The sequence below is a fragment of the Choloepus didactylus genome, chromosome 12 (genome assembly GCF_015220235.1).
Source record: "Choloepus didactylus isolate mChoDid1 chromosome 12, mChoDid1.pri, whole genome shotgun sequence".
Classification (NCBI taxonomy): Eukaryota; Metazoa; Chordata; class Mammalia; order Pilosa; family Megalonychidae; genus Choloepus; species Choloepus didactylus.
This window is the reverse complement of record NC_051318.1, coordinates 60,368,957-60,392,261: the sequence shown is the minus strand read 5'-3', so window position 1 is coordinate 60,392,261 and position 23,305 is coordinate 60,368,957. Positions and strand designations below refer to the sequence as shown.

The 23,305-nt window shown below is 38.2% G+C and overlaps 1 protein-coding gene and 1 pseudogene across 1 annotated transcript; one reads left to right on the top strand and one right to left on the bottom strand.

The window, feature by feature from the left end:
* Nucleotides 1-12,443, bottom strand: part of LOC119506859 — a 44,424-nt pseudogene extending 31,981 nt beyond the window's left edge.
* On the top strand, nucleotides 12,280-22,428 carry CLN5 (CLN5 intracellular trafficking protein). The gene is given in 7 exon segments (XM_037800443.1): nucleotides 12,280-12,601; nucleotides 15,413-15,578; nucleotides 16,294-16,523; nucleotides 19,507-19,747; nucleotides 19,750-19,833; nucleotides 19,835-19,967; nucleotides 19,970-22,428. Coding segments are annotated over 7 exon segments (1,068 nt in total). The 5' UTR covers nucleotides 12,280-12,443; the 3' UTR covers nucleotides 20,026-22,428.
* Nucleotides 22,429-23,305: the final 877 nt, after the last annotated feature.

Below are 23,305 nucleotides of genomic sequence, written 5' to 3'. Positions count from 1 at the left end.
CCAGACACAAAAGGGGATATATTGCATGTTACCACTAATGTGAACTCCATGAAGAATGTAAAATAAGTGTCTTATGATATAGAATATGGGGGACCTAGAGATAGACAGAAGCTAGTGAAAGGGGACTGATAATCCAATATGTACAGATATGATAATGAGGGTGAACTTAATAGTATGGGAATGGTCATGTGTGACTATGGATCATTAATGGGATTATAAGTATCAGTGACACACTGAAGTCAAACATGTTCGTAAATAGTTGTTTAAAGGCATGTAACCCACAGAGTAGCACCACAAACCTAAATAAATTGTTAGCACGATTTACTTATAAGGTATGACACTGGAGCAGAAGGTTAACAACAGAGTGGTATATGGAAAAACTACCCATTACATATTAAAGACTATATTTAATAGGAATACTTACCAACACTACACTAATATGAGGAATGAATAATTAGCAGCTGATAAGAGCTCTGGGATGTATTATGATAACTGTTTAAAGTTGAGAGTGATGATGATTATACAACTAAGTGAAGATCATGTAAGAAACTGACCATTTATCTTGGGATAGAGTAAGTTAAATTAGGAAACCACTACTTAAATAAATTAAGCCCTCAACTTGAGTCTTGCTCTTGTGAAACTTAATGTTGTAAATGGAAGGTTGAGCCCTTTTATAATTGTGCCTAAGACGCACCTCCAGGGAACCTCATTTGTTGCTCAGATGTAGCCTTTCTCTCTCTAAGCCCAACTCTGCAAATAAATTCATTAACCTCCCCCCAACAAGGGACATGACTCCCAGCAGAATGAATCTCCCTGGCGATGTGGAACATGATTCCCAGGAGTGAGCCTGACCCCAGCAGTGAGGGATTGAAAATGCCTACTTAATCAAAATGGGGAAAATGAAAGGTAACAAGCAGAGGCCACAGTGGCTTGTTAAGAGGCTATCCTGGAGGTTTTTTCAGGTAAGCTCCAGCTAGACATCCCAAATGGCCACAATATGCCATGCCCTTACCAAAAGTAGTCCCCAAATACCTAGGTCCCAGCTGAGATTCTATAAAAGATTCACTTACTAAGTTTTATCTCTCAGAAACTTAAATCTACCAGAGTGTTCCTATGTCAGACAAGTCCTAAAACCCAGAGGCAACAGCCTGTTTAAGAACAACAACCAGATGCAGCCCCTTACCCCATACTGTTGACATCCTCTTTCAATATGAACAAGTTAGGGTGCTCACTGCCTAGACACCCCTGACAACAGAAAAAGAGATTAAGTGAGAGGAAGGGGTAGCAACAAACAAGACACGATTTAACAAAGGTCTATGAATACTGAAACTTTATATAAATATATATATTTGTTTAGATACTGGGGTATTGGAATAGCTGGAAGAAGGTAAATGACATGGTGGAACTGTAACCTAAAACATCCTTCGAAATTTGCTCTATAGCTACTCATTGAATTGGGCTTTGAATGGCTTCACCTTTCTGTATATAACCAATACAGTATAATAAGGCACGAATTGAAACTGTGGAACTGTAACCCATAACAATTTTTGAAATTACCTACACAACCGTTTGTTGAGCTGTATATAGAAAGTTAACACCTTTCTATATATATGTTATATTATACAATAATGGAAATGGCTGAAGTTGTAGAACTGCGACTAGTGACATTCTTTGAAATTTGCTCACTAACTGCTTGTTAAATCATACTTTGAAAGTTATCACTGCTATGTATATATGTTAAAGTTCACAGTAAAAAATGCATTAAAAAAAAAGACACCCAAAGCAGATGAGTGTTTCAGAAGCAACTATGCTGTTTTCTGCTAACCCCTGAGTGCTCAACACTTGATGGCCATAAATCATGTCGTAGGTGTTTATGATTCAGAGACTGAAAAGAAAGTAACATAGCTTTATCTGAATCATAAAGAACAGAATAAATGCCTTCAGATAAATAATGAGAATGACTTTAGTCATCTGAGTCTGTTGTAAATGCAGAAATCAACATTCCAATATCTCCATCTCACTTTTAAATTATCCCTTTCGTTGTAGTAATTATTTAAACCAAGTCAATCCACCATAGTTACAGTTGACTCCTGGGAAAGAGCCAACTTGGAGGTTCAGGAAAAAGCCCTTGGAACAGCTCAATGCCCATCTGTTTGAAACATGGCAGGAAACTATTGCTTCTGACTTTAAAAAAATGAAAAATAAAAATGACAATCTGTCTAGAAATCATAGATATCTGACTAATTCAATGAAGATTATTTAATATTTGAGTCAAGATAATATTTAAAGTACTTATCATCAAGTGATACAGTATGTAATTCATTTGGTTAAAGCTAAAATATTTTTACTTGAACAACTGCCTCAATATTATGGTTGAAGCACCATTTTTCAAATGCTATTTAAAATATCCCCCACTGTATGAAGAGTAATGGACAGATTTGAAGCATTTATTAGGAGTTTGAAATTGGGACCTTATTTATAAACAAAGCCCTCTAACCCATTAAAAAATAAATACCATTTTTCCTGTTTCATCAAAAATTTCATGCAGAGGAGCCTTGCACATGAAAGTGCAGGTCAACACCATTTTGTGTGTAGCATCCCTGTGAGATTCACTCACATCCCCGCAGATTTGCCCGCATCCACTCCTGTATGACAGTGGCTGTGCTGGCATCAGGAAATTTATCAGAAGAGCAGAGCTGAGTGGGCAAAAATATTTTTTAGGTATCTGACAGCATGACTGTGCAGAGTTAAAATTACCAGCTGACACTAGCCTCTCAAACACTGCAATATTTGGAACAAAAGCTCACTCACAGGCACTGCACACATAAGAAATCTCTTCCAACATGAAGTTCCATTTAAATATCCAGTTAGTAAGAGAAATGAAGGCTAAGTGTGCTACAATCAATAGGAAATAATTAAAACAAGCACAATTTTGTCTATACCACTGAATGATACAATACAAGAGAATTGTTATTTTGATTTTTTTTTTTCTTACAGAGCAGGCCAATGTATTTTGAAAGAATACACATACCATATGATTCAAAACCACCTGGTCTTATCACTTTGAACCACAGTCCCTTACCCTTCCCATCCCCACCCCAAGACCAATCACCAAACACAGCAGCCCCATAATGAAAGATAATTTGTCCATCCTTCAGAAAAGCAGCCACATTTATATACATCTGGAGGAAGGAAAATAAAGCATTGTAGAACCTGCTTACCCAGAAAGAAGCTTTTCATCCTTTTCTTACTCTCCATCCACATTATGATCCTGACCCACTGTGACTTTACAACCCGGGAATATCTTAGCTGCCAATACCGGGGAATGCAGCACCAGCTGAAAAACAGTCTTCTTAGCACAGCGGAACACTTGAAGAGTTGACTACAGAACGAATGACAGTGCAGTCCTTCCTATCCGGGGAAGTTCTTGGCCATCCCAAAACCACCTGCAAAGAGAGAGGAGCGGAATTATTTAAAGCAGCTGAAAAGAAGAACCTACGAACAATTCTTGAGCAAAGAATTAGGGCATATAGGAGCAATACCCCGTATGATTAGAATGCAAAAATAGCATTTTAAAAAAGACTTCTAGACTTGACAATGACTTTGAATTAATTCATTAACTTTATTTTTAAAAGTCAGCATAGCAACCAATAATTATCAAAGTTGCTCAGAGATCCTTTTGTAAAAAATTGGTGACAGTCATTAGGGTTACCCACTCTAAGCTTTCACACAACTTCAGTGCAGCCCCTGTGGCAAGTGGGCTGTACAGATATAAAGGATTTATATCTATATAAATTATAAAATTAAAATTTTGCATCAACAATATGCAGTTCGGAAGACTCAAGTTGGCATACCTACTATGACATTAATTTTTGTAAAATATTTCAAGTTTGGCATTGAGGCCTGCCAATTTAGTGGGCTGAGCCCTCCATCTGGGGGCCTTCCCCTGTGAGGCTAGTTGCTGCAAGGGAGAGGCTAAGCCCACTTATAATTGTACCTAGGAGTACCCCCCAGAGAGCCTCTTTGTTGCTCAGATGTGCCCCCCACCCCCCCACCCAAGCCCACTCGGCAGGTGAACTCACTACCCTCCCCCTACATGGCACGTGACTCCCAGAGGTGTGAATCCCCCTAGCAAGGTGGGAAATGACTCCTGAAGATGAGCCTGGACCTAGCATTGTGGGATTGAGAGGATCTTCTTGACCAAAGGGGGGAAGAGAGATGAAGCAAAGTAGGGTTCCATTGGCTGAGAGATTTCAAATGGAGTAAAGAGGTCACTCTGGAGGGTATTCCTATGTGCTATATAGGTATCACCTTTTAATCTTTAGCATGTTGGAATGGCTAGAGGGAAATACCTGAAGCTCTCAAACTGCAACCCAGTGACCTTGATTCTTAAAGACGAATGTATAACTATGTAGATTGCCTAGTGTGACTGTGTAGCTGTGAAAACCTTGTGGGTCACACTCCCTTTATCCAGTATGTGGACAGATGAGTGGAAAAATGGGGACAAAAATTAGATGAAGAATATAGTGAGATGGAGGGGATGGAACAATTTAGGTGTTCTTTTTTGCTTTTATTTTTAATTTGGAGTAAGGAAAAGGTTCAAATATTGATACTGGTGATGAACGCACAACTGTATGATGGTGCTGTGAATAACTGTACACTGTGAATGACTGTAGGGTGTGTGGATATATCTCAATTAAACTGTATTTAAAAAAGTAAATGAACAATGGGGGGAGGAGGGGAATGGGATGTTTTCGATATCCTTTTTTATTTTAATTTTCATTTTATTTTTGGGAGTAATGAAAATGTTTGATTGTGGTGATGAAAGCACAACTATGTGATGACACTGTGAACAACTGATTGCACACTTTGAATGACTGTATGTTATGTGATTGTATCTCAATAAAATTGCATTAAAATATTTCAAGTTTGGTACAAAGCAGAACTAAATTTTAAAAAACATTTATGATAATGTACTTCATAAAAACAAAAGCCTATCTTTATGTTCTATACTAAAAGATGATTAAAATAACAGTAACTAAAAAAATTTTTTCCTTTATTAGAGAAGGTGTGGTTTTAAAGAACAAACATGCATAAAATATGAGAATCCCATACACCACTCCACCACCAACACCTTGCATTGGTGTTGAACATTTGTTAACAATTGATGGTCGCACATTTTTTTATAATTGTACTATTAAAGTTCATGGTTTAATTTAGGGTTCACTGTTTAGGTAGTGTAGTTCCATGGATTTTTTTATTCTGTTACCATAAATACAATCCAACTCTCCCCTTTTAATCATATTCAGATATATATTTCAGTACTGTTAATTGCATTCATAATGTTGTGCTACCATCACACCATCCACTACCAAAACATTTCCATCACTCCAAATAAGAACCCTGTATATTTTAAGCCTTAACTTCCTAATCCTTATCACCATCCTGACCCTTGGTAAGCTAACCCCTGTTACAGATTCCGACAATATGAGTTTGCTTATTCTAATTGTTTCAAATCAATGAGATCACACAATATTTTTCCCTTTTGTGCCTGGCTTATTTCATTTAACACGATGTCTTCAAGGTTCATCCAGTGTTGTCACATATATCAGGACTTCATACCTTTCTACAGTTAATAATATTCCATTGCATGTATTTACCACATTTTTACTTATCCATTCATCGGCTGATGGACATTTGGGTTGTTTCCATCTTTTAGCAATTGTGAATAATGCCACCATGAACACTGGTGTGCAAATGTCTGTTTGAGTCCCTGTTTTCAGTTCTTCTGGGTATAGCCCTAGTAGCGAGATTGCCAGTATGCAATTCTATACTTAGCTTCCTGAGGAACCGCCAAACTGTCTTCCACAGCAGCTGCACCATTTTACATTCCCACCAGCAGTGTATTCCTATTTCTCCACATTCTCTCCAACACTTGCATTTGGCCATTCTAGCAGGTATGAAACGATATCTCATTGTGGTTTTGATTTGCATTTCTCTTGATAGATAATGATGTTGAGCATCTTCTCATGTGATTTCTGGCCATTTGTATATCATCTTTGAAGAGAAGTCTGTTCAAGTCTTTTATGCATTTTTAAATTGGATTGTTTATCTCTTTGTTGTTAAGTTGAAGGATTTCCTTATATATTCTGGATGTTAAACCTTTATTGGATATATGGTTTCCAAATATTTTCTCCCATTGTGTATGTTGTCATTTTACTTTCATGATGAAGTCCTTTGAGGTACAAAAGTTTTTAATTTTGATGAGGTCCCATTTATCTATTTTTTCTTTTGTTCCTTGTGCTTTGCGTGTAAAGTCTAAGAAACCATTGCCTAACAGAAGTTCCTGAAGATGCTTCCCTATGTTTTCTTCTAGGAATTTGATAGCTCTAGTTCTTCTATTAAGGTCTTTGATCCATTTTGAGTTGACTTTTGTACATGTTGTGAAATAAGGGTCCTCCAACTTAATTACATTTTTTTTTTTTTTTTTTTTTTTTTTTTGCAAATGGAGATCCAGTTTTCCCTGTACCATTTGTTGAAGAGACTATTTCACAATTGAGTGGTCTTTGCCACCATGTTAAAAATCAGTTGGCCATAAATGTGAGGACTGATTTCTGAGCTCTCAGTTCTATTCCGTTGTTCTATATGTCTGTCCTCGTGAAAGTACCATGCTGTTTTGATTACTGTGGCTTTGTAATTATCAAGTTTTAAGATCAGGAAGTTCTGAGTCCTCCAACTTCATTTTCTTTTTCAAGATGGCTTTAGCTATATGGGGTCCCTTACCCTTCCATATAAATTTGATGATTGACTTTTCCATTTCTGCAAAGAAGGTTGTTGGAACTTTGATTGGGATTCCACTGGATCTATAAATTGCTTTGGGTAGTATTGACATCTTAACAAAATGTGGTCTTCCAATCCATGAACATGGACTGTCCTTCCATTTATTTAGGTCTTCTTTTGTTTCTTTTAGCAATGTTTTGTGGTTTTCTGTGTATAAGTCCTTTACATCCTTGATTATTCCAAGATATTTGATTCTTTTAGTTGCTATTGTGAATGCAATCTTTTCTTGATTTCTTATTCTGATTGTTCATTGCTTGTGTATAGAAACACTACTGATTTGGAAGTTGATCTTGTACCCAGCCACTTTGCTGAATTCATTAGCTCAGAAGCTTAGTTGTGGATTTTTCAGGATCTTCTGTATAGAAGATCATGTCATCTGCAAATAGGAAGTTTTAACTTCGTCCTTTCCAATTTGGATGCCTTTCATTTCTTTTTCTTACCTAAGTGCTCTGGCAGGAACTTCCAGTACAATATTCAATAATAGTGGTGACAGTGGGCATCCTTATCTTCTTCTTGATCTTAGCAGGAAAGCTTTCAATCTTTCACCATTAAGTAGAATGTTAGCTGTGGGCTTTTCAGATATGCCCTTTATCATGTTGAGGAAGTTTCCTCCTATTTCTAGTGTTCTAAGTTGTTGTTTTTTGTTTTGTTTTGTTTTTAATCAAGAAAGAGTGCTGTATTTTATCAATTGCCCTTTCGGCATCAATTGAGATGACCATGTGGTCTTTTTCTTCATTCTGTTAATGTGGTTATTACAGTAATTGATTTTGTTGGGTTGAACCATCCTTGCATACCTGGAATAAAACCCACTTGATCATGGTGTGTAAGTCTTTTAACATGCTGTTGGATTCAATTTGCTAATGTTTTGGTGAGAATTTTTGCACTATATTCATTATAGAAATTGGTCTGTAATTTTCTTTTCTTGTACTATCTTTATATAGCTATGGTATGACGGTGATTTTGGCTTCATAGAATGAGTTAAGTAGTGCTACCACCTCTTTAATTTCTTGGAAGAGTTTGAGCATGATTGGTATTAATTCTTCTTGGAATGATTGGTAGAATTCACCTGTGAAACCATCTGATCCAGGTCTTTTCTTCTATGGGAGGTTTTTGAGGACTGATTCCATCTCTTTACTTGTTATTGGTCTGTTGAAGTCTTCTATTTCTTCTTGAGTCAGTATAGGTTGTTTGTGTATTTCTAAGAATTTTTACATTTCATCTAGGTTGTCCAATTTGTTGACATACAGTTTTTCATAGTATCCTCTTATTGTCCTTTTTATTTCAGTACAGTCTGCAGTAATGTCCCCTTTCATTTCTGATTTTCCTTATTTGTATCTTTTTTTGTCAGTCTAACTAAAGGTTTGTCAATTTTATTGATCTTTTCAAAGTGCCAGCTTTTGGTTTTTCTAATTCTATTTGTTTTTGTTTGTATTCTATTTCATTCATCTCTGCTCTATTCTTTGTTATTTCCTTCCTTCCACTTGCTTTGCATTTAGTTTGCTCTTTTTCTAGTTCTACCAGTTTTGAGATTAGGTCTCTGATTTGACATCTTTCTTCTTTAAAAAGCAGTAGTTTTTTTTTAGATTGATTGACAAGTAATACCATCTTAGATGTGAAAAGCAATAATTTAGCATCAAACCTCAGGGGCAACAATCTTTACAAAATTCTCTCAGGGCAATCCTACTTGCAGTGGAATTAAAAAATGGTGTCTTATCAATCAGTCTGGCAAGTCCTCAAAACAACAGCAACTCAAACAAAACAAATACCCTTCATTTTCATATGCAAGGCACCTCTGCATGAAATTTTTGATGGCGCCCCCCCCATTCTGAGGTTTTCTAAATAGAGATTTAAACTTACATTTTATACATATATGTGATAATGAGTCTCCAGAATGGTGCCCCATTATCTATGCCCCCTGGTATTTACTGCCTTTTGAAGTCCCCTCTCCTTGAATCTGAACTCACTTTCGATCAACAGAATGTGGCCAAAGTGACCTTGTGAGGCTAGATCATAAGAGGAAAGCCTGGCTCTCTTGGAACACTTGCTCTGGAGGATACCAGCTATCACGTATGAAGCACAACCATGCCAAGGTCTATGAGTTATGAGGAAACCCAAGGTTGCCACATGAAGGGCCTTGTGGAGAAAGATACCCAGTAAGCCCCAGCTGTTCCAGCCATCTGAGCCTAGGCACCAGATACATAAGTGAAGATGCCATCATAGATACCCAGCCCAGTGGAGCCTTCAGATGATTTTGGCTCCAGCCACCATCTGACTGCAACCTCATGAGAGCCCTAAGCGAACACCACACAGCCAAGCCCAGCCAAACCACAGAGCCAAGAGAGATAACAAATGGTTTTTAAGCCACCACATTTTGGTATTTTATACAGGAAAAGCTATATGGAATAATACATGTAAAACAGCAGTAAGCAACCTATTTAGAAATATCTGTATAAATATCAACAAGTAATGCAATCCTAATCTAAAACAGTGATTCCCAAGTCTCACTGTGGGACATCTCCAGTTTGCCTCCAAAAATTTCAAAAACTGTGAACTTTTAAAGTAATTTTAAAAGAAAACTGATTTTAATCATTCAGTTTGCAGAAGATAAAATATACAACATACAGATCCTTATGAGGGGGGCTAAATGAAAAGAAGTTGAAGAAATATCTAAGACAATTACATGGTGTTCTGGTTTGTTAATGCTGCCATTATGCAAAATATTAAAAATGGATTGAAAGTTACAAGGGAGAGCTGAGTTTCTGATTTCTCCATACTAAGGATATAACCATAGCTTGTTAAAGTAGATTCTTGGGCAAGGTCCTCCATCTGTATTTTTAACAGGTACCCTGGGTGAAGTTTATGAACATTTGTTCTAAGCCACATCTAGTTCAGAGATAGGGAAACCGAGGCCTAGCTCATTAGTGGCCAGGCTGAGGACTGGCCATTTCTGTAATATCACGAGCTGGTTAATAATCTAAGTCTTTAGACCAGATAGCAGCCACTGGCTGTAAGATCCTGGGTAAGCCACTTAACCTCTCTGTGCCAGTTTCCTTATCTATATAATGGGGATAATAATTCCCAATGCCCCATAGTGCTTGGGATTAAGTAAAATAGGTATGGAAAGCACTTGGCATGGGCCAGTCTGGGATATAGAATAATATAAGGTAGTAAAGGGCAGGGAGTAGGAACACAGAATGTGGAACAAGGTTGCCAGGGTTTGAATCCCAAATCCGCCACTGACTAGCTGTGTGACTGGGCTGGTCACAAAATCTCTCGGAGCATCCCCCATTTAAAATGGAAACTAGTAATAGGACCTAAGTCATAGTCATTGTGAGGGTTATAGGCTAAATCCTTATAAAGCCCTCAGAACAAAACCTAGCAATAGTAAGCGCTCAGTCATGTTAGTGAATGTTCTCATCATTTTATTTAGGGAGGCTCTTCTCAATAAATGTTCCTTATTATTCCTGTCATCTAGGGTGGCTCCTCAGGCAAAGGCATGGCCCTCAGAGGCTGATCTGACGCTGACCTCGTTGTCTTCCTCGTCAATCTCACAAGTTTTCAGGAGCAGTTAGAGCAGCGGAAATACTTCATCCAGGAAATTAAGAGACAGTTGGTAGCCTCTGAAATGGGTATGGAGCCAGCAGAGATGTCTTCACAAACGCGTGATGCATCTCCGGTGAGTGGGCAGTAATCAAAAAAAAAAAAAATGGATTGGCTTTTTAAGGGGGCTTATTCGGTTACAAAGTTACAGTCCCTCTAAGCTGCAGCACTGAGCTCCTTCTGTCTGAGCTCTTATAGGGCTCAGGTAAACTAATCAAGACCCACATTGAATGGGCGGGGCCACACCTCCATGAAAATAATCTAATCAAAGGTATTACCCACAGTTGGGTGGGTCACATCTGCATGGAAACAACCTAATCCAAAGATTCTAACCTAATTAACACTAACACATCTGCCACCACAAGTCTGAGTCAAAGAACATGGCATTTGGGGGGACATAACACATCTAAACAGACACACATGGTAAATCAATCTTTTGCTTTAAATGCTGGAATCGCTGATCTAAAAGTGATTCCAGCAGAGCAAAGGCCAGATACCAGAGACCTTCCGCTGTGATGTCCAGAGCCTTGAGCCCTCCAGTGTGGTCAGAGAACCACAGGCCACCTGCTACCTGGGAAGTGAAGTGGAATCTGAATTTTAACAAAAATCCCAGGTGATTCCCATGCACATTAAAATTTGAGACATGTTGGAATCAAGCAGTGGTTCCCAAACTTGTCTAGATATAAGAATCATCTGAGAATCTTTTAAAAATTCCAAAATCCAAGCGACTCCCAAGACTAATCAAATCACCATTTTTAGGGATGGTCCGCAGGCCTCAATATTTTTTTTAAGCTCCCAGGTGATTCTAGTGTGCAGACAAGCTTGGGAACCATTGCTCACTCCAGATAGAGAACTGCTTCTCCATCTTGACTGCTCAGGGGAATCACGTGGGGAGTTTCTACCCTCAGAGAGTCTGATGTAATTGTTCTGGGGTGTGGCCTGGGCAGTATGAGTTCTTAAAAGCTCCCCCTTTGATTGTCACCTGCAGCAAAGTCTGAAAATCACTGACCTAGAGCCTGGCACAGAAGGATTCAGAAATGGTAGCTGAGCCTGCACCACTCTTTCTGGAAGAAGGTTTTAAAATTAGTGAGCATTAATTAAAATGAACAGTTGGCTTCACAGCTTTCAGCCAACCCACCAGGTATAATGACAGCGCCAAGCTCGCTGAAGTTTAGGTCTGCCAAATGTTGTACGCCTCCCCGCCCCCTCCCCCCCCCCCCCCAGGCTCTGCTGGCACTTGCCTCCAACACATTGCCCTTCTCTTCTGCTGGGCTCCCTTTCAAGTGACTAGCGATATACATCTGCTTGGCATTAGGAGCAAGTATCCTCACCTTCAAAAAATAAAAATAAAAACAAATGTTGTCATTGCCCCTATGAAAAACCTCAAGCAAATCAATCTGAATCTCCACCAGAAAGGAAAGTCAGAAAACCGTTAAGTAATTCTGTATGCCCTCAGGGCCAATATCAGCTACAAATACAACTCAATCATATAAAAAAGAAACTGCAGGGGCCTTCTAGAGAGGAAAAATATAGAGATACAAGTTGGTTTCCAGAACAAAAGAAGATGAGAAAGAGGTTTTCAAATGCATATGCTTTTTAAACAGATGGATGTGTCGACCTGATTTTATAGATAGGAACATATAAGGCTCAAAAAAAATGGAAGAATTGATTAAATCAACACTTGAAATCCGTCAGAGGCAGGGATTCCCTGGCTGCATATGGGAATCACCCGAGGAGTCTGACAACTAAACAGAACAGTTAAAGGGGACCTATGGGCATGGGTAGCCCTCAGAAGTTCCTCAGGCGATTCTATTGTTCGTCGCGGTGAACAACCACCGACCTAAAGCAGAGTCCCTGGGGCGCAGCGCGCAGAGTAAGGCCGAGACGCACCAGCCGCTCGCGGCCAGAGTGCCGGGGTACGCGCCGGGCGTCGGAAGAGCAGCTCCGCGCATGCTCCGCTCGTGGGGTTCTCCACAGTCGTCGGAAGAACCCGGAGTCGCCATATGGCGCAGGCTGGAAGCGCGGGCACAGGGGCGGGAGGAGAACGGAGCACGGGCTCTGCCCTGGCACGCGCACCTTGGCACTACGTCCTGACGCTGCTCTGGCTGTTGTCCCCGACCTCGAGCAGCTCCGCCTGGCACCAGTGGCCGGTGCCCTACAAGTAAGTGCGGGCGGGGCGCGGCCAGGAGCGCGCACGGGCTCGCGTGGACCGTCGGCGTGCGCACGTAGCGGTGTAGGAGGGGCGGGGGTGCGTGATCCCGGAGCCAGCGCGCGGCCTTGCCGGAGGCACAGTCGGGTCGCCGAAAGGACCCTTCTGCAGTGCATATTGTCGTTGAAAACTTGGGCGTTGCATCTGCTTGTTGCACGCCGCCCCGGGGCTTTTCTTCCTCTCGGGACCCTTGAACCAGCTATGGTTCTGACGCAAACTCAGAGCAGTCCCGAATCACGGAAGTAAAGGGGAGTAATGTTTTTTTAATCGAGTGACTTGTAGACATTTTATCAAGTGACTCCTTGAATAACTTGGGAAGACAGTTTAAATACCTGGTTTGCTACTTATTTTATACACTGTCATTAGTTATTAATGCGTAACCTAAGCGCGTTGTACAGGTCCCGAGCCCCGGGAGCCCGCCCCCTCCGGGCAAACCGAGTTGGTCACCTCTCTTGCCTCGCTCTTCAACTTGGAGGTAGGACGCTGGTCCTAAGTCGAGGACGGAGACTGCAAACCACGAAGCTGATGCGTGTTTGACCCCAGAAAAGTGTTTACTTGGCCTAATACTGTCAGAGATAGTTAAACATGGAGAAAGAAAGCATGGGGTCAGCACCAGGCAGCAGCAAGATCAGCAAGTTTTGGTGGACCTACAAGTATTCACCTAGGTCTTTGGGGATGAGGAGATGAGGTGGTACGTTGGGGAGGCAAGATTATCTAGTGGTTTGGGGCCGGTTCCGGGTTCTGACTGTTCGGGATCAAATCTGGCTCCACCATCTCTAGCTGGGGAAAGTTACTACCTTGGGAAAGTTACTCAGTATCTCTGTACCTACCTGCCCTCATTCAGAAAGTAACTCATAGAGTTGCTGGGGGAATTAAATCTAGTAAATGTCAGCTATTGTCAAAACCTTGGTATTAAGTGTATTCAGCTCTCTGAATGGCTTGCGCCATTTCCGTGTTTTGCTTAATATACATGAAGAAAGGAGAAGTTTTGGTTTGAAGCAGGTTTTCTTGAAAATATTAAAAACTGTTCATAAGAGATAAAATGAAATATTCAATAAAACAGAGTTAATGCAAAACTTGATTTTCAATTAGGACAAGGTATTAACTGTTGTACCTTATTGTTTCTTTGAAAGTTTCAAGTATTAAATACTTGTCCTTCTAATCCCCTCAAGTGACTACAATACATTTAATTTAAAGTATGCTTTTAAAATTACTTTAGGCCTAAAATAAATTACACTGTGGGAAATTGAAACTCTTGATGAAATTTTGAAAATAGGATCAGTGTGTGTTTAATGTATTTGTTTAAACTAGGTAAGCACTTATAAAACAGATAAGTTTACTAGAATTTAGTATACATTTTAGGGAGTTTGCCTTTTGGGTTATCATCAAGATTTTATTAAGCTCACATTAAAATAGAAATTTTTGTTTATGTGTTAGGATTTTAAAACAGTGGATCTGGCTGGAACCTTAGGGATCTAGGATTCTTAGAGAACAGACAGAGGCAGCTTCTTATTCATCCTTCTCGTTTCAGAGCAAGGTGTGGAAGGTGACCTGTGTATGTGTGTTGAGCTGAATTCAACAGTAGTCGTCAGAGTCCTGTCGTGTGTCCGTCCCCATCCCCCGCCACTAGCCCATCAGTTGTGGTCCCCTCGGGCCTTCTTTTCTTGCCTGTATTATTGCAGTCACTTCCTAACTGGTCTCTCAGACTTAATTTTCCCCATTTGTAAAATAAGATTTATTTTATAGCAAATTGAGTCATTTCAGATCTGCTACTTACAATTCTTCAAACTCATTCACTCGCTTAACCCTTCTGGGTTGTGTGACTCCAGTGGGCGCTATTCACACTGAACTGTGTTCCTGCAAAATGACACAGTCCCTGCTACCTCCGCTCTCCGTCCTCCTGCCTGAAGCCTGAATTCTAGTCTTAGATACCTACTGGAGATTATTCCAAGGTGTCATGCTTGTCTTATGATGCTTGATATTTTCTCTCCTTTTCTGTCCCAGCCTTCACAGGTACTTTAAAAACCTAAGCCAGGCCTTTATCTCATTACTTGCCTCCACCGTCTGTACCATGTCTCCTTCAGCCCACTCCTGCCCCCAGCCTTCTGCAGCCAAAAATGGTTTCTTCCTCTTTGGTGCCCACACAGGATTTTTGTACATTCCTTTAGTTTGCCGCATAACCACACTGTACCCCAATTACTTGTTTAATGTCTCCCTGCCCCCACCCCAGACTCGGTGGGGAAAGGAATGGCGTTTTAATTTTTATTGCCCTCTTTCCTAATATACGGTATCCTACATACAGATCCTCAATAAATATTGGTTAAATGCATGTTGGTTAATTCTTAAGGAAACTATTTTTTAATCTTCATTATCTTCGAACAATAATGTATGGATTGTTTGGAAAAATAAATATTTTAAAATATTCATTTATCCAGTAAACATTTGCATGGCTGATTTGGTAGGATCTGGAACTATAAACATTTTAAGACATGTCCTGTCTTCAAAATTCTCAACATGAGAGTGGGGAATGAGAAACATGAATTTATCAAAGTGCTTTTGATCTGTCATTTACTATTACAGACATAGCTGGGGTCTGTTGACAGGATAGCACATAAAATGTATATTTCTATTTATACAGTATGGTCTGAGTTTTGAACATTTTTCTTAAAAATGTTACAGTGAAATTAAAATCTGGATTCTAAAATGTGTGAGGAACCAAATTTCTGTTGGAATCCAAGTTGGTAGTTTCTTTTTCTGTTTTAGGCGCTTTTCTTTCCGTCCAGAATCAGATCCTTATTGTCAAGCTAAATATACTTTCTGTCCAGTTGGTTCTCCTATCCCTGTTATGAAAAATGATGATGTCATTGAAGTCTTTCGATTACAAGCCCCAGTATGGGAATTTAAATACGGAGACCTTCTAGGACACATGGTAAGAATGCATCTCAATCTTGTATGTTTGGTTACTTAAATTATTTGGTTAATTATATTGATTTGATGGAATAATCACTGTTAAAATGGCTGATTTTAGGTCATATTTATTGGTATTCTTAGCAAATATAAAACATGAGTAGTCAAAAATAGTGATGTAATTATTTACAAAATAATTGCAATATTATTTACTATATTTTCTAATCTGGACAATAACTTGAATCCTTCTTGATATTTTGAGATCCTGAACTCAACTCCTTTACCCAGTGTATGGAAAAAGAAAGGAGGAGACCCAGAGGAAGGGGCAAGGGAGGCAGGAAACACTTCTTGATTTCCAGGCCCTGTTACATGCACTCCTCCTAAAGAGCATATAACCATTTAATCTTCTCATCACCCCGTGAGGTACATGGAGTTCTTTCCTGAGACTATGGCATAGAGGCGTCTAGTACTTTTTCTGTGCCGTAAGGAAATTATGAGCATGTACGCATAGCATACCTCCTTCCTATCTGAGATGAGCCCAGAGGCCAAAACCAGAGTGGAAGAAGGGCTGGAGTTTGAGGGGCCACAGACTGGGCATGAGAGCAGCAGTGTGGAAGAGGAACAGCTGAGCAATTCTGCTTGATGTACAGTTGAGGGATACCATATTTTCTCCCATCTAGTTGCTTGGACCTACGGTTACTTTACAATGCTTTTATACATGTATTATTTTTACACAGAAAATTATGCATGATGCCATTGGATTCAGGAGTACTTTAACTGGCAAGAACTACACAATGGAATGGTATGAACTTTTCCAGCTTGGAAACTGCACATTCCCCCATCTCCGACCTGAAATGAATGCCCCTTTCTGGTGTAATCAAGGAGCTGCCTGCTTTTTTGAAGGAATTGATGATATTCACTGGAAGGAAAATGGAACATTAGTTCTAGTAGCAACCATGTCAGGTAAGTTTCAAAAATATGGCAGTTTTTGATGATTGTATCAATATCCAAATGAAAGAAATGGCTTTCATTGAGGCATTTCGGTAATGTTCCCCTTTCTGGAGGTCATTTGTAAAATGTACTTCCAGAACTGCTAACCTTTGACCCAAACTGTTTCTCATGCAACACTTCACTTGTGACTACAGAAAATGAGTAGTTTATCTCCTGACCTATTCCAATGGTAAAAAAGAATGAAATGATCAAACACTCTGTACAATTAAATTCAACTTTCTAAATAAAATAGTGAGGAAACACCCAGAGTCCCTCAAAAAATAATTGATTAAAGGATCTATTAACTGCATATGAAAAAAAGTTTTACTGATAATAAAATGTTTTATATTACAAAGTAGTATGATAGATACCACTCATATGGGCTTACTCTTGGCCTGGAACTGTTCTTTTTTTTTTTTTTTATCTTCATTTTATTGAGATACATTCACATACCACGCAGTCATACAAAACAAATCGTACATTTGATTGTTCACAGTACCATTACATAGTTGTACATTCATCACCGAAATCAATCCCTGACACCTTCATTAGCACACACACAAAAATAATAATAATAATAATTAAAGTGAAAAAGAGCAATTGAAGTAAAAAAGAACACTGGGTACCTTTGTATGTTTGTTTGTTTGTTTCCTTCCCCTATTTTTCTACTCATCCATCCATAAACTAGACAAAGTGGAGTGTGGTCCTTATGGTTTTCCCAATCCCATTGTCACCCCTCATAAGCTACATTTTTATACAATTGTCTTCGAGATTCATGGGTTCTGGGTTGTAGTTTGATAGTTTCAGGTATCCACCAGCTACCCCAATTCTTTAGAACCTAAAGAGGGTTGTCTAAATTGTGCGTAAGAGTGCCCACCAGAGTGACCTCTCGGCTCCTTTTGGAATCTCTCTGCTACTGAAGCTTATTTCATTGGCCTGGAACTGTTCTAAGTGCTTTACATAAATGGCATCCTTTATCATCAGAGAAACCTTCTGAGATAGTTACTATTATTTTTCCCCATTTTTCAAATTGGAAAACTGAGACACAGAGAGGTTATGGTCACACAGCTAAGTAAGTGGGACTCCAGCCCTGGCAGTCAAGACACATAGGCCGTTCTCTTAACCACTTCACTACATTGCCTCCTAAAATATATATGATATTGTGTATTTGAAGCCCCTTGAGCAATTTAAATATTTTACCCTGAATTTTCTCTTCTTTCGGATGTATTGGCTAAAACAGTTGGAATTTTGCTGCGTTTTTGTTTTTTTTTGTTTGTTTGTTTTTTTTTTTTTTGCATTTTTGGTTAATGATGAAGGTGTTCAGCAAACTTTTCATAACTCATTGGGTGTCCTTGTCAGTCACGTTTTACCTTAATGGCCCACTTGCCTCGTTTATACAATGGGGATTATACCACTGTTGCATCCAGACATATGGAGCTTGTTCCAAATGATTTATAGAGCTCTACACTATGAATTGCTGGTCCCCAAAAAAGGTGGAACTTCCTGAATGAAGTAGTTTGTGATAACATTTTCATTGACTACATAGTTCTAGAATTTATGCTTTCCACTTTTATAGCTCTTTACAAAGCATTTTGGAGTGCATTAACTTATAGCTCTGTGGGAGAATGAGATATACTTCTTCCTTTTTTTATAATAAGAAACGAAGTCTCAGCGAGGTAGTTCTTAGCTTATCTTAAGGTGACAAGAGCTGGATCTAGCAGAACCAGGAACTAGAACTGAGGTCTTTTAATGTTCTCTGGGAGATCTTTTAACAGAATAGACCATTCTATTTTTTAATCTTTCCTCTTACCTTCTAATTGATACACTTCAAACCATTCCAACATTAAAGTCCACTCTCTTTAATAGTGCTCATAAAATAATCAGCTCTCTTTCTTTCATTCCAAGGGTGGTTTAGTTCATAGCTCTCCTTTCTCCATTTCTGTCTATCTCGTTACCTGAAAATCTTCCTTCTTACAAAAATTTATAATCATTTGAACAATGACCCTTTTTTCTGTAAAATAGTTTTGTAATATGCTGATAGTTAAAATCTTTTAAGTCAATCCATCTGCCTGCTGATAATCCTATTCATTGAGGACCTTTCTTCATGTTAGTGTTTTAAAAAACGTCTCAACTCTTAATTATAGCAGTAGCTTTTCACAGTTGAAGTAGGCTAAAAATAGCATCCCCAGTTTCAGTTCACAAACAAAGTGACAAAGTGAAATGTTGGGGCAAAACTCAATTAGGCATAAAATGCCCAGGTGGAAGTTGTAACTACAACATTTGGAGAGATGCTTTGTAAAGAGCTGGTCTGGTACAAGGCAGTAGGATGAGAGTTAGACAATCCTGGTGTTTGCTCTAGTCCATGACCTGGGCCAAAAACATTTCCAGTTTAGTTATTCATTGAAAGAATTTGTGTGTGTGTTGGAGGAGATTGTAAGAGAATCCCACAGCAGCAAGTACAGGGAGGAAAGGAATAACCATATATTAAAGGCAGGTAGGGTAGGTGTTACCTCTAATATCATTTGTAGGCTAGCCTTCTAGAGTAGCTGTTTCTCAGGCAGCCATTAATGTATGCAAACAGTATTTTGCAATGAGAAGCTCCGAATCTCCGCCTCCTGTTTTCTTTGGCACGCCTTGCCCCATTCACCTTTCCTCTTCCATAATTTTTCTCTTTTGCCACTGAATCCAGGGTTTGTTTTTGACTGTAGCTTAATGATTATAAAATTATTTTCTAAGACCTTCTCTATACATCTATTTTATCTTAATGTTTACAATTCAGAAAAACCTTATGCCTGAATACTGGAATAAGAATTGGCTGAGTTTGTATTTCTGTGAGATGCAGTTTGGAACCTCAGAAGCTGTTGTTTATTCATATGCATTCATAGCCTTAGTAGACTATTGAAACAATTTACTAAACCAAAGGTTCATTTTGATTTTCACATAGATATATTTTGTTTTTTTTTTTTTAACTAGGAACACATTTAACAAATGGCAAAATGGGTAAAATGGGACAAATGAAACAGTATTTATTACGAGACATGGACCGTCCAAGCCAGCCCAGAAAAGGGGCAGAAAACATGGTTTGAATCCCTACGACTGTTTCCAAATTTGTTAAGGACATATCAGAAGTTGGCTGAACTTGGAGCAGAGTTCAAGCGATAAACCAACTATACAGAATATTTTCTTTACAGTGGAACCTACTTTTGGGAAATGAAACATCTATTTTTGGGCCACACAGGAAACAAGAACTCTTGCTTTAGCCCATTAAGAGATTTTATTACCCCTTCACAACCGCATTTGTCAACTAAAGAATTTTTGTTAAGTCGCTTGCAATTTTTATACATATTTTTGCACAAACAGTTTCTATCTGTTTATAATTTTGAATATGGTTTTACCTATGAAATCCCCTTTATTAAAATAACAATGAAGAAATCCCTCTACCTAACAAAACTAAACCTCTTTGGTTTATAAAATGTTGATGCTACTGCTCTGGTTTCTCTAAGCCACCAGCATCTCGATTTTCAGGAAGTGATTTTACATTATGGATTTCTTAGGCTTTTCTTCTTGGAATATGAAGGTAAAATTACATCAGCAGACTTGTTGCATATTAACGTCTCAGGACTTTCCTCTTAGAAAGAGAAAGAGAAACTTATTATATTGGCTAAAGTTAGCATGTTAAGGTGATCTTGATTTCAGTCTCCAAGTTGTTGTTAAAATGGAGAATTATGGTTCGTATCAGATATTTAGGATCTTTGGAGTCAAAATTTTAAAATCGTGGATACGATAACATTTTAAAAAAATAGTAAGTTTCATGGTGGGAGCTATTTTTTCCAATATGGTAGTTAAACTATTTTATTTGAATATTTTTTGGTGGTTTAGATTGACTTTAGTTTTTGTAACTTTTGAAGCTAAGTCTAGTAGTCTGATTACATTGTGCTTCATTCACCTTAACCTTAAAGACTTATTTGGACACCATAGCTGGAATGATTTTGCTTCCAGAATGTGGCAGATACAGTGTTAAAGAGCACAAATCTGGGGGTTTGATTTTTGGCTAACATTTTTGAACTAGCCGGTAACTGGTATTTTGTGATTTATGCAAGTAAACAATGCTGAATCATAGTTTCTTTATTTCTAAAATGATCCGTCTCTCAGAATTGTAAAGATTGAAATCATGTATGTTTGGCATAGTATGTTCTTATAAGGGGTAGCTATGATGATTTAATCTAAGAATAAAATGTCATCCTTGATCTTTCCTAATGTAGTCTAAGTGCCAGCCTTTCTTGGGTTTCATGATAATCATCTAGACTTTGAGCTGATAGTTCTGTTGTTCTTCAATCATTTGAGGCATGAGAGTGATCTGGCTGCAGACATGTCTGGGTAAACAAGTACCCTCTAAAACTTTCACTGTTCCATGTACGTCTACCTCCTACTAAATCTGCTAGCTTAATGGAAGAAGGTGAACTTCCTAGAGAAAGGACTGGTTTTTGTCAAGTAACTGCAAGTAGTTGTGATTTCATTAGACCATCAAACAAGTTTTCAAGGTCCTTTATGGATTTGGTGATCAGTTGAACACGTTCCATCCGTTCATGGAAAAAAACACCAGTCAATAAGATGATGAAGCAGATATCAAACTGGTTTAATATGTAATATACCAATTATTCAGTTTCAGCTGACATTGGAGTACTTCCTGGGAGATTGGTACATTATCATTGAGTTCTCATGAAAAGCCTAAACGTAGATATAAAATTTACCTGGCCCACATGAGAAAACTGGGGCTTAGAAAGGTTGAGTTTTCCAAGGCTACTCAGCTAGTAGTAAAGGAGCCACGTTTTGAACCCAGGTTCTCCTGAATGAATTGGATGCCCTTTACAAGTCTCCCAGTGCTACTCAAAGTATAGTCCACATACCAGTGCCTGTCCACAAAAGGTTACTAGTCTGGAAGGAGATAAATACAAAACATTGAATTAAGCATTTAGAAACTTTAAAGCAATTTGACAGTGGTTATGCCTGTTGAATCTAATAAATTGGAGCTTGTATTTTGTAGTCTTTAATTTTTCTTAGAATTCATTGTTTTTTTTCAAAACTATAGGCACACAACAGATTAAAAATAAAAACCCAGTCCTTTACCCCAGATAGCTTCAGATAGCACTATACCATTCTGTCTGCTGCACAGAAGTAAAGCCTTCCTCAGATAAATAAGGTGTACTTAGTTTCACTGTCTCCCATTAAGCCTGTCAACTCAGGTTAATTGTGCCTAAACATGCCTAATTAATCTTTCCTCTTTAACCTGCTAGTTGTCATCAGAGGAAATTGCAAAACTTAGATTTTTGCATTATCACCATCTAGTGGCTAAATCAGGGCAATGCCACCATCTTCAAGATTCTTAGAAAAATTTCTTTAGGGAAGCAGTATTTTGGATTTTCAGACTGTATTGGGGTGACAAGCAAAGATTCTTAGACAAACAAAGACAAGCCAAGTTTGTTTTTAACGGCAAATCAAAGAAGTGGTTCCATAACAAAGACAAAATGAGGATATCTGAACATGGAGCTTAAATTTTAAAACAAGATTCTAATAAAGAATTATCCACAATTTTTTCCTTGTTTCTAAGAAAATACATGAGAAATTCTGTGGAAGTACCATGTAGACTCAGGTAATGATTAGCACAGAAAGCATAGCATTCACACAGGCAAGTAATTTTTATGACTTTATTATACCTGTCAACTGTACTTACAATATGAAGTAGGGCTTTAAAGTAGAGATGATTCAAGAACATTTCAAAATGGTAGTTGGAAAACCCAAACATGGCTGGACAAGAATTTGCCAATTAAATTTTGCTGTCTCTTTCACCACTGTATAACTTAAAATAAATATGCTTTCTATTCTGCTGTTGTCATAAATGTATAAAATTTCTTTAACTATTTCTAAGATAAACCACTTTGTTGAGGTGTGACATATTAGGGCTTTAGAATAAATATATTCTCACTCATTAATTCTGGCTCAGTATTTAGTTAAGTATAACCATGAAGTGTCCTCTAATATATTGTTGCAGGTACATGAAAACAGTCAAAAGGTGAAAATAACTACTAAACTAAATAGCTGGAAGCCTCAATCAGTATAGATTCTTCTTAAAAATCAGGAAAAACAATAATGAAGTCTTAGGAACACCCATGTTCATAGCAGCATTATTCACAATAGCCAAAAGGGGGAAGCAACCCAAGTTCCCATCAACAGATAATGGATAAATAAAATGTGGGGTATATATATATATATATATATACACACAATAAATATATATATATATACATTCCATAAAAAGGAATGAAGGTCTTATATTGCTACAACACAAATGAGTTGAAAACATTGAGTGAAATAAGCCAGACACAAAGAACAAATATTGGTATGATTCCACTTATATGAAATATCCAGAATAAGTGAATTCATAGAGAAAGAAAGTAGATTAGTGGTTACCAGGAACAGGGGGAGGGGGAAATAGGGAATTATTGCTTAATGGGTACAGAGTTTCTATCTGAGGTGATGGAAAAGTTTTGATAGTGGATGGCAATGACAGCACAAAGATGTCAATGTTAATACCTTTGAACTGTACATTTAAAAATGGTAAAATGGGAAATTTTGTTAAATATTTAACCACAATATATTTTTTAGTCTTAGGAAGTTTTATCCAGTTTTATAGTGTACTATGGTGACACTTAATGAATTCTCTGGGACTGTAGTTCTTTAAAGAAAATGATTTTATTTTTT